The 10,990-nt window shown below is 44.4% G+C and overlaps 1 protein-coding gene across 2 annotated transcripts; it reads left to right on the top strand.

Moving 5' to 3' along the window:
• Positions 1-655: 655 nt before the first annotated feature.
• On the top strand, positions 656-10,415 carry onecut1 (one cut homeobox 1). Of its 2 annotated transcripts, none has more exons than XM_020079611.2 (2): positions 656-2,115; positions 6,141-10,415. In XM_020079611.2, the coding sequence occupies exons 1-2, from the start codon at positions 1,053-1,055 to the stop codon at positions 6,428-6,430; spliced, it is 1,353 nt and encodes a 450-aa protein (XP_019935170.1). In that variant the 5' UTR covers positions 656-1,052; the 3' UTR covers positions 6,431-10,415. The 2 variants fall into 2 exon arrangements, with proteins under 2 accessions (XP_019935170.1, XP_019935169.1); XM_020079610.2 differs by having other exon boundaries at positions 666-2,130.
• Positions 10,416-10,990: the final 575 nt, after the last annotated feature.

Genomic DNA, 10,990 nt, shown 5'->3' on the forward strand with positions numbered 1-10,990 from the left:
GCTTGGTTCGTTAAGCCTAATGGTTGAACAATAGACACATCTGTTCATCTTTTTCTATCAAAAGAGAAGGTACTACAGTCCTCAATCCTTTGGTTAAACCGCCACCACATATTTGGCAGGGATGGGTGTGTGTGTGTGTGTGTGTGTGTGTGCACATGATTAACTTGATTAAATCTTAGTTGCAGTTCATGTTAACTCTGCTTTTCTTCTTCAATGAGAAAAAACTGAGCGAGTTTTCGTTGGAGGTTTTGTATCTCGTGCAGACTTCAGAAATCAACTCCAAATGAACCCGGAAGTTGACTTCATTTGCACTTAATCATTTAAGGAGGACTGAGAGTTAAAGCCTCATTAATGGATTTAACATGTTCTAAATAGCAATTAGCAGTTAAACCTTTGGTGGATGGTCCAGTTCAATTCTATGGGTTTATTAAGTGAAGATTATATTAGGGATGTATGTATTTAGCATGTTTTAAACATGTCAGGGAGGCTACAGGCTGCTGAATATGGGTTATTGAGGTGGGCAGCTTTTAGCAGGTGGTTTGATACCTCCCTTCCTTAATAAGGTAGCTGACGTCAGAGCAAGGGGCGGTGTGTGTGTGTGTTGGAGAGAGAGAGAGGGGGAGAGAGAGAGCACAGGAGGAGCTGTGTGTCTGCAGTGCGCATGTGCAGACAGTGGTCTGTGCTGCGGTGGAAGAGGGCTGAGGACTAGAGACATGGCGCGGCACCCGACCGGAGCGCAAGGACAGCTGGTTAGCGGTGGGGGGGCTTGAAACGTAAAGAGAATCAGATAAAAAAAAATAAAAAAAATATATTTATGTACACACCAGGAAAAAGGGGGGATTCTGAAGAGGAGTTTCCATTTTGCAGATGAGTACCAGAGGTTGGAGAATAATCAAAAACCACAGAAGGACTGAGAAAAGCAGAGGCTGCTGCTGCAAAAACAGAAGAAAAGCAACAAAAGAAGATTGAACTTTCCTGGACGTGAGGACTTCTGGACACCAGCTCCCTGCGGTAGGTCAGATAGATGGTTTGTCCACAGCGCTGCCCGGATCATGAACGCACAGCTGTCGATGGAGAATATTGGCGACCTGCACGGAGTGAGCCATGAGTCCGTGACCGGTCACGGGGAGCTGCTTAGCGGCCACAGTCCGCATTCCCGTCCCAACCACCGGTCTCTGGGCCACCGCGCAATGGGCATGGCGACCCTGCTGGACAGCGGAGACTATCACCACGGACACCCCGGACACCTGCACCCGGCCATCAGCATGTGCGAAGCCCCCCACGGCATGAGTGCGAGCAGCACTTACACCACCCTAACCCCCCTGCAGCCCTTACCCCCCATCTCCACGGTGTCCGACAAGTTTCCTTCCCATCACCACCACCACCACCACCATCCACATCCCCATCATCCGCACCCTCACCACCACCAGAGGATCCCCGGGAACGTCAGCGGCAGCTTCACGCTGATGCGAGAGGACCGGAGTCTGGCGCCTATGAACAGTCTGTATCCCGCATATCATCACAAGGATCCCTGCATGGGCCAGAGCTTGTCCCCGTTGTCTGGTTCCGGTCTGGCCAGCATACACACGTCCCAGGCCGGTATCCCCCCCTACGCGCATCCCGGTGCTGCCATGCCCGGTGAGAAGATGCTCACCCCCAGCGGGTTTGAGGCTCACCACCCGGCCATGCTCGGCAGACACACGGAGCAGCACATGAGCTCCTCGGCGGGCATGGTGCAAATCAACGGCCTCCACCACCACCCGCACGCCCACCTTGGCGCGCAGGGGCACGGCCAGGGGCTGGGGAACGGCCGGGAGCAGGCCTCCGGGCCCGGGCAGCAAGGGGGTGGAGGAGGTGGCGTTAATGGGGGGCAGATGGAGGAGGTGAATACCAAAGAGGTGGCGCAGAGGATCACCACGGAGCTGAAACGCTACAGCATCCCTCAGGCCATCTTCGCCCAGCGGGTCCTCTGCAGGTCCCAGGGGACCCTGTCCGACCTGCTGAGAAACCCCAAGCCATGGTCCAAGCTCAAGTCCGGCAGAGAGACCTTCCGCCGCATGTGGAAGTGGCTGCAGGAGCCTGAGTTCCAACGCATGAGTGCGCTCAGGCTCGCAGGTGAGCGAAGCCTCGGTAAAGTCCCCTTTTTGCTTTCTTTTTTCTGAATGTGTTGTTGAGAATAACAGACGCTAAATAAGCATGGAGGAGGACCACTGGCCCTGAATGCTTCCTTATAGATTTGAAAATGGGGTCAGGTGGGCTGGGAACCAAAGGTCAGCATTCCAAGCGTAAACAATTATTAGGGTCGCATTCAGGACCAATTCACCTCGAGGCTTATATTTCATGTATTTAAATAGCCTATAGGGAAATATCTCCAACTGTTTACAGACATTGAATTTTAATACAAGATGCTGGAAGTCAAATTTTCAAGGAACCAGGCCGTGCGTCAGTGTTTGGTGAACCCATGGTTTATTTGAACGATCCATGGACTCCACATCAAAGATGGAGTGGGGGTCTTCCTGGAGTGTGTTTAACAATTTGAGAGGTCGCCAAAGCTGAAAAAAGTTCATCCCTAAGGTGATCTGAGCGGCCTGATATCAATATGCACCCTCTTTTCTGTTTCTACACTGATTCTCCTCATGTCATTTAACCTCAAAATATCGACCGACGGAGTGCGTGCGTAAGATGATCCTGCGCCCAGGAATCGTTAGGAATGTGTTTATTTTGGTGAAGATGCAACTGTCAGCGTTTTTCTGGTGTTGAGTCTTGGTGTAAACAGACAGAGCCAAAAGTGTTTGATTGTGCGTGTGCGCGTTTCCTGGAGAGTCTGTGCTAAACTAAAGTTAAATGTGAAGCCGGAGTCAGTGTTTACATGGTGAATGGGTCTGTCTCTCACTTTGGAAAAAAAAGCTTTGGACTTGATTGCAGAATAGAAAAGAAAGAAAAGAAAAGAATAAAAATGAACACTGTCTTGATTGAGGTTTCTCAAATGAACTGGCAATGCTTAGTTGATTTGTCCCTGAGGTTGGCACGACTCAAGTAGGGCGCGCAATAAAGGCCCTAAATCTTTGAAAAGTGAGGCTGCGGCTGCATGCGCTGTTTTTGAGTGCGTGCTCGTAGCCTATAATCGCAATTGATTATTTTTCAGTTTTCCCATCTGCTGCTCTGTGTGTGTGTGTGTGTGTGTGTGTGTGTGTGTGTGTGTGTGTGTGTGTGTGTGTGTGTGTGTGTGTGTGTGTGTGTGTGTGAGTGAGTGAGTGAGTGAGTGACTTTTTGCAAATGATTAAAGCTCATTTAACTTTTGAAAGTCGGGTGTGTGGTCATCGTTTGATCATTGGCGTGATCAATGATTACAATTGATACAAAATTGATTAAAACACAAACCAGACAATGCAGCAGCCCACTAATTATACTGATGTTGTTTTGTTTGTGTTTGTTTTAAGGAAGATACATCGATTCTCGCTATATGAGGGAAATAAATGTCTCGGGGGTTTGTGCTGATTAATTATTTATTTTGACATTTTCTTAAGTATGTTCTTTTCCTCAACTTTTTATAAAAAACTAAATTCATAAAAAGTACCTGAAAATCCTGTCTTTATGAAAAAAAGCAAATAATGTGAAATGTATTAAGATTTTCTGAAGTAAAAAATTCATAGTTGAAAACATAAAATTAATTTGAAGAGAATAGACTGAGCGCCATTCTATTGATCCTTTCGTTCCGGTGAACTAGATGTGATCGTGTGCTGAAGTAGATGTGATACTCTTATTGATTTTAGGCTTCTGAAATTAATCTTGGGCCTATTTTGCTTTTCCCACGAATTCAATTACCCACCTGAATTTGCCTGAGTAGAATAGAATAGAATAAAAAAGAATAGAATAGAATAGAATAAAATAGAATAGAATAGAATAGAATAAAATAGAATACAGGTTATACTTATCTGCTTATAATAAATTCGAATACAAGCTGTAGAGAGTGTGTTGGGTCTGGTCTTCCATTTGAATATTTGCAGCATGTTCAGCACAGAGGTCTGTTTGTTGTTCTGTGAGATGATGAAACGCGGAACTATCATCACACTGCCAGTGTAGATCCGTGTGTGTGTGTGTGTGTGTGTGTGTGTGCAGTCTGTTTGAGTGTGTGGAGTTATCTCTGTGTTTGTAATGATTAGCTGGGAGCAGCAGCTGTGTGTGTGTGTGTGTGTGTGTGTGTGAGTGTGTGAGTGTGTGATTAACCTGATAACGAGGCCGTTGTTATTCCTGGGAAAAGTAGCCCCTCTGCCCGGGTCTCCAGTGCCGGGGCCCGGCCTCTCTGTGGCTGCTCCTCCTGTCTGAGTGGCCTTCACTCGGGCTGATTTATAGCAGCTCCTCACACGAGGAGCTCCAGCTCTCTGTTAATATTTACCAGCGCTGGAGACAACGGGCTGCTCACACTCACTATTAGACCCAAGTTTATGGTCGTGCGCACAAGGCCTCTGCACTGTACTTGCGAGAGTGTGTGTAGAAAGAAGAGAAGTGGGCTCAGCGAAAAATGATTGATTTAACCTAATAATTTATGTTGATATTAACCTTAAAGCATTTGGATTTTTATGGCACATAACATTCAACCCACGTGAAGTAAATAAGCCTTATTATGACACTTGACTAAATACAAATCCCTTATTTAATATAGCATGCATCCATTTTATTTGCTTAGAAAATATCTTTCGATATTCAAAATAGACATGTTTTCTCTATATTCAATCGTTGTCTTTTTTACATGAATGTGTTTTGAGGTCAATCACAGTTGAATGTTGTTTCATGGATTCAGTCAAAGGAATCAGTGCTGCCTTTAACAGTGGCTTTGTGGTTACAATATGGTGTTCAGTGTTTCCCTCTGAGGCTCCGTGTTGGGCCTTGCTCCAGCAGCTCACGCCTGCCCCCTCCTGGTCACTGCTCACAGGTGAACCTCAGTGTGGATGTGCTGCAGAGAAAAAACGATCAAATAAAACAATGACGAGATCAGCTGGAGAGAGGTCTGGTCAGTCCTTCAAACGGACCCAGAGCATCTTCTCTCCAACATTAGTTCTATATATGTATAGATATGTGCAGCTCATCTGACCACAGATGTGTTTTATATCTGAGGTGCGCCGCTGCTTTCAGCACCGTGGACAGCGCTCTTGTTCCTGGACTAACAGGCTTGTCTGCTCTGACTCTTTAGCTGCTCTGAGATCAGAACGAACACGGAAGACTTCAATTCAGCCTTTATTTCCCACGCATGCTATGGTTTGCACAATGAAATAGTGTCTTGGAAAAGAAGGAACACTGCTTTCTGCCTGCGGGCGGCTGCATGATTCTTCCTCTAAGACATAGGAAGAACTGTTATCAGCACATCAGGTCTGAAAGAGTCTTAAGACCTCTTTCAGTGCTGTCTCCACCCTGACAGTGTCAGAGTAGGAAATGTGTATATATTAGTCCTGTGATGAGAGTTTCATTGTAGTGTAGTTAAACCAGTCAGACGGACATATTAATCAAATCAGTTATTGCATTGTTGTGTATTTATTTGTTTGTTTGCGTAATTGTTTATTTATCGTTGGGATACAGAGATGTATTAGAGGCATATTGATATCATTGTCACTCAGGATTAATTCTATATAGGCCAAAAAAGAAAATACGTGAGACAGAACAAACAATGTAGTTCACATGAAAAATGTCGAAAGATGTTTCTATTTGGTTCCATTAGTACATAATGAAAATAATGCAGATAAATGATATCAGTCGAACATTACTTTTGTTGTTGATTTGCACTTTTCTGAGCATTGTTTCGATGATACTTTCACAGGATATAGTGTTCACCGAGTATTATAAGCTCAAGTATTGTGGCTTTGAAAAAAACACCGAAAAAAATCATGTCTTGCATTTACAGATTAGAATTCAGATTTTGTTATTGACTTTTAAGCCATAGAATAGAATAAAAACTTATAGATTTATAGGGTTGGGTGATATAAAGAACAATCTCAGTCCATGCAGGGTTGAGTTGAGTGATGGAAAGAAGTTTCTCACTGCAGTTTTCTGTCATAAGTATTGTTTTTACACAAGTATATTCTGCTCTCACTCACAAATCCCTTATCGTTCTGTCTCTGTGTGTCTCTGTCGTTTATCCTCCACAGCCTGTAAGCGTAAGGAACAGGACCACGGCCGGAGCGAGCGAGGGAACATGTCCAAGAAGCCCCGGCTGGTGTTCACAGATGTGCAGCGGCGGACACTTCACGCCATCTTCAAGGAGAATAAGCGTCCGTCGAAAGAGCTGCAGCTCACCATCGCACAGCAGCTGGGCCTGGAGCTGACCACGGTCAGCAACTTCTTTATGAATGCACGCCGACGGAGCCTAGATAAGTGGCTGGACGACGGCTCCGGTCACTCAGCCAACTCTGGCCCCAACTCCTGCACCAAAGCCTGAAGACGGACTGATTTGACCAACTCATGGACTGACTCAACCTCGGTGGAAAAGCTTTAAAACTTAAGAGAAACAAAGAGAAACTTAAAAAAAGACCTTGAAGCAACGTTTTGCCCTTAAACCTGTACTATATTGATATTTATAGTATCCAAAGATGAAAAAACAAACCAAAGACTTCTTGTTTGACCTGCTTTGAAATGTTGGTTTCAGCAACACATTTATGTGTAACATACTGCAAAAAGACTATAATTTTACCCCCCCCTTCACACACACTTACTGTCACTGGTCTCTAGCTTTACTACACCCCTCCTTACCTCCCCCAGCCCAGTATCAATCTATCATTCACCATCCTTATCTCTAATCTGATTGGTTGGTTTTAATGATGGGTCCCTAAGTGGAGGTTTAATCAGCCTATTGACAGTGTGATCTGCAGCTGTCCACAGCCTTGAAAAACAGCCAGAATGTGGAGCTCTGGTGGGATTGGCCAATCAACGTTAAAGAAAAAATAATCCTGCAGGAGCGACCGCATTGTTGTGCAACCTCGTTCGGATGGATGGCGGACTGTCTGTCTTAGCTGTCTGTCTGTCCAGCTGTCTGTCTCTCTATCAAGCATTCCAGACAGACATGGGGATGCCCACACGTAGACTGCTAACCCAGAACCCCCAAAATATCCCTAAACCAAAAAAAACCCTAACCTCAACCCACATTGTAGTGCTTTCTTCCAACATGCTGAAGCGTTTGAATAATTTAAAAATGAGAAACCAAAGCCTTCTACACCCTCTCATGCAACTTAAAAATAAAACCACTGAAAATGCGACAAAGTAATTTGACCAAAGAGTTTATTTTCTAGTGGATAATATTTTTACCTCATTCCCTCCCTTACCTCCTTAAAACAGACTGTTAGTTATAGAAGAGGAGAATATTTCTGTTCATGGTCCGTTCACTATTTTGAGTCATACTGGAAATAACATATAATAACATAACCCTGAAAGTTAACTAAAGACATTTGCCTTAAAGATGCCTTTTTGAATCAAACTGAAAGTGAAATGCTGTTTGTGAGGATGAATCATTACAGATAGAAACCTTTCCTGTAAGTTCCTACAGGTCTGGTTTTTAACCTTCAACGCCACGAACAAATCCACTCTGTAGTATGTCTTCTCCTCACTGCTGGCTCTACGTGTGGTCCTGACACTGTGAGGTAGACAGATGGCCTCCGATGCTTTTATTTTCTTCTGAGGACAAACTGTGTCACCACTCTGATAACAAGCATTCAGCATAGCTTCGTCATCCCTTACGAACCTCATACGTATTTGATTTTTTATCTCCTCATCAGAGATTTTGGGCGGGGGGGGGATGATATCAATGATCGAATCAATTCCAGGTGCTTACACAGCAATGTCAGCTCGTCACCTGAATACGAAAAGCACCGCATCCCTGCCCGTTGCCAATCCCCAGCCCTCCCCTCTCCCCTCCCCGTCCTGCCACCGCTCTCCTGGTAAGCTATGCATTTCAGCACTAGGAGGAAAGCACTACACAGGGCTGGCTCAGGGCAAGCGCAGCATTTAGATATATTAAGCTGGCCCATTGCCATCGTCCTCCTCGTGGCCAGGGTTAGCAGTTCTACATTCATCAGAGACAAGCGCTTAAGGAGAGGCGAGAGAGAACTGCTTCATCGTCTCCGAGAGAAAAACCAAAAAACAGAGAAAAGACGACAAGAGACAACAAAAAAGGAACGTGTCTAGACCTGCTGATGTTTTATAGTGTGAACCAAAGATGCTACCTCACTCAAGTTCCATACGTGATTTCTATCACTTTGATGATACCAAAGATAACCAAAGATTTTTTCTCATTGCACGGCCTCTACGAGTGGTGTGTTAAAAAGATGTTGTGTGTCTCCCCCTCCCTCCCCCCATCTCTTGTCTGTTCCCTCTCTCTCTTACTTTCCTCTCCCCCCCGCCTCCCACCTGCACTCAGCCCATGCACCCCTGCTCTGCGTGCTCTTGCTTCATCTGTGCTCTGATTACAGCTTCATAGATGGTCATGCTGATGTAGCTATAGGCAGATGTGCTGATCCGACCATAGATACACACACACGGCCGGCCAGGCAGGTGCGGGGTACAGCGACATTTGATACAGAAAAACTTCAACCACTTTGTTGGCAGAAAAGACAGTTCTAATGTCAAAGCTGGCATTGTGGCAACACCAGTAAATATATTGAGGCTGGTTCATCAGTAATTTCAGGAAGAGAATTTGATGGTACCCTGCTCAAGTGCCATATGTTTGGAGCTTTATTTCCACTTGGCCTCAGCTTGTGAGTTTGTATCTATCAGACTGATCCAACAAACAGGTCGGACATCTTCACGTGACAGTAGGCAGACAAGTTGACATAGCCATGGGCAGAATCGATGAATCAACTATAGGCAGACATGTTCCTGAAAGTAGAAGCAGACGTGTTGCAATCTTTCTAAAACTCCCAGGACGAGTGCCTTGCTTGAACCAAAGTGTTAAACCGCTGTTGACCTCTCACCTTTGACTCTGTGAATACCTCAGCCTGTAGAAAGGCCACTACTAAAGAAACAAGGAAAAGGTTTTTCTTCTTCTTTTTTTAAATCACACCGTGGTGCTTTCGCCAGCGCAACCATGCAATGAAAACATACCAAAGGAATTTTTGTTGTCCACTTCTACAGATGAAACCAAAGGTCTTTGTTTCTTCTCCTCCCCCTCCGTCCTCCTCTTTTCCATCCATCCCTCCTCTCCCCCAGACTTCCTCGTCTCTCTGCTGTGTGTAGGAAGGTCCAGCACTCTGGCCGTGCATGTCTTTACCAATGTCTCTGAATACCTCATAGTAATAATTCCTTTGAGTTCTGCATTGAGACGTCTATCTGTGAGTACGGCAGAACTCCACTCGTGTGGTAATTGTTGTTGTTACTTCAAAAAGCTGTATGATTATCTATTTTGTAGTTTTGGTTTTGTTTTTTGGCAGAAGTGCTCTGTTTCAAGTCACGGAGGACAAGTTTCAGGGTTGATGTATGAAACTTATGGGATGGAGGGAGAAGCGTATTTTTTATCAGACATTGTTTTATGCCAATATTATGATGGTAGACTATTGCTTTTACAGGGTAAAACCAACTGCTGTGATATTGTGTTCATATTTTTCCCTTTTGTCTACTTCTGTGCTGTGATTTTAATTTAATTGCATTTTTGTATCGTTTTAACCACTGCTTTAATTTATGCATTTGTAGAAACTCTAGATTTGTATATAGTAGGTTTTTTGGAAAAAAACCAAAGAAACAAAAAAAAGACAGTTTTATGTTACAGCCTTATCGCCCATGCTTAGATATGACAAAGGAGTAGTTTGTATTTTTCTTCAGCTAAATCCTAGCCGGCATTTCAATGTGTGTTTTAAACACTGCCAGAAACCCAGACAGTTGATTTGCCAACGTAGACAAAGTCATACAGGAGCTACTTTGTTGAACAGCTGGCAAAAAGCAGTGTGTATGTGTATATGTGTTTTCTATTCTTTTGACTTTTTAAAAAAATACTGTTATTTTATTGGTATTACTGCACATCCAAAGATTTTTAAAACAAACCAAAAATTGAAAAAAAAAAATATGTATGATGTTGAAAAGCACTGGCATTTGTGAGGTAGACTTGTTGAGTTTTGATTTGCCATTCGCACGGGTATAGAATATAGAAGGCGTAGGGCTGTGTAGAAAAGCTTACTCTACCATGTGGGGAATCTCCTGTTCAATGTACAATCTGAAGCATCTGAAACGAGGGCTGCAAGTCCTGCTCACTTTGCTGTCTCATGCACAGAGTGAGGTGGAGTGGAGGGTGGGCAGCCGGTCTGCCAGGGGCCGTGCCGCGGAGCTGGGTCTGTTTTTATTGCCGTGGCACCGCCGCCTCGCTCCATCTAGTATCTGTTCTTTTGGTACGTACTCGTGTAATGACTATGAGCAAAGTCTAATAAAACTGCAAAAGAACCTTACCAAGGAATCAATGTGTGAGTGTGTACGGGGACGATTAACTGGATCACACTGTGGATGAGAGTGTGTGTGTGTGCGTGTGTGTGTGTCCCAGTACTACAGGTATGCATGTTGTGAGTCTATTTCTTTACAGTGTGTTTGTCTGTTGTTAAATCTGTTTCAACAGCATATATAACGTGTATTGTGTTTGCATGTGTGGGGCTGACTGGTGCTGATATCTCAACATTAAAACTGGTCGTCAGAGGCCTCACTGTTGGGGCTGTTTCCTGTCTGTCATGTTCAGACACCACCTAGTCTCTGAGGATATCAACAAAATGTCTATGACACATTACACAGGCATGTTATACAGTCACTGTGTCACAGGATGAGTTTAATGAAGAATGAATGATGTGTTGTGGACCTATGTTTCCCCCACTTTAATATTTCCCTTTATTTATTTTGTCCATAAGGAGTTCCCATATGATGGGTAGCTTAGCTACAAGTCTCATAACAATACTGCAGCGCCCAAGACAATCATCTGGATCTCTTACGCTGGGGAACTGTTTTCTCACCCACAGAGGGGTGTCCTCCAGCTATT

This window comes from Paralichthys olivaceus, chromosome 1 (assembly GCF_024713975.1).
Source record: "Paralichthys olivaceus isolate ysfri-2021 chromosome 1, ASM2471397v2, whole genome shotgun sequence".
NCBI classification, from domain to species: Eukaryota; Metazoa; Chordata; class Actinopteri; order Pleuronectiformes; family Paralichthyidae; genus Paralichthys; species Paralichthys olivaceus.

Excerpts from the sequence above, each read along its gene's own strand:
- onecut1 (XM_020079610.2), top strand. The coding sequence starts at position 1,053 with ATGAACGCACAGCTGTCGATGGAGAATATTGGCGACCTGCACGGAGTG. Across the intron at positions 2,131-6,140 it reads CGCAGGTGAGCGAAGCCTCG|CCTGTAAGCGTAAGGAACAG; the intron begins GTAAAGTCCCCT and ends TATCCTCCACAG.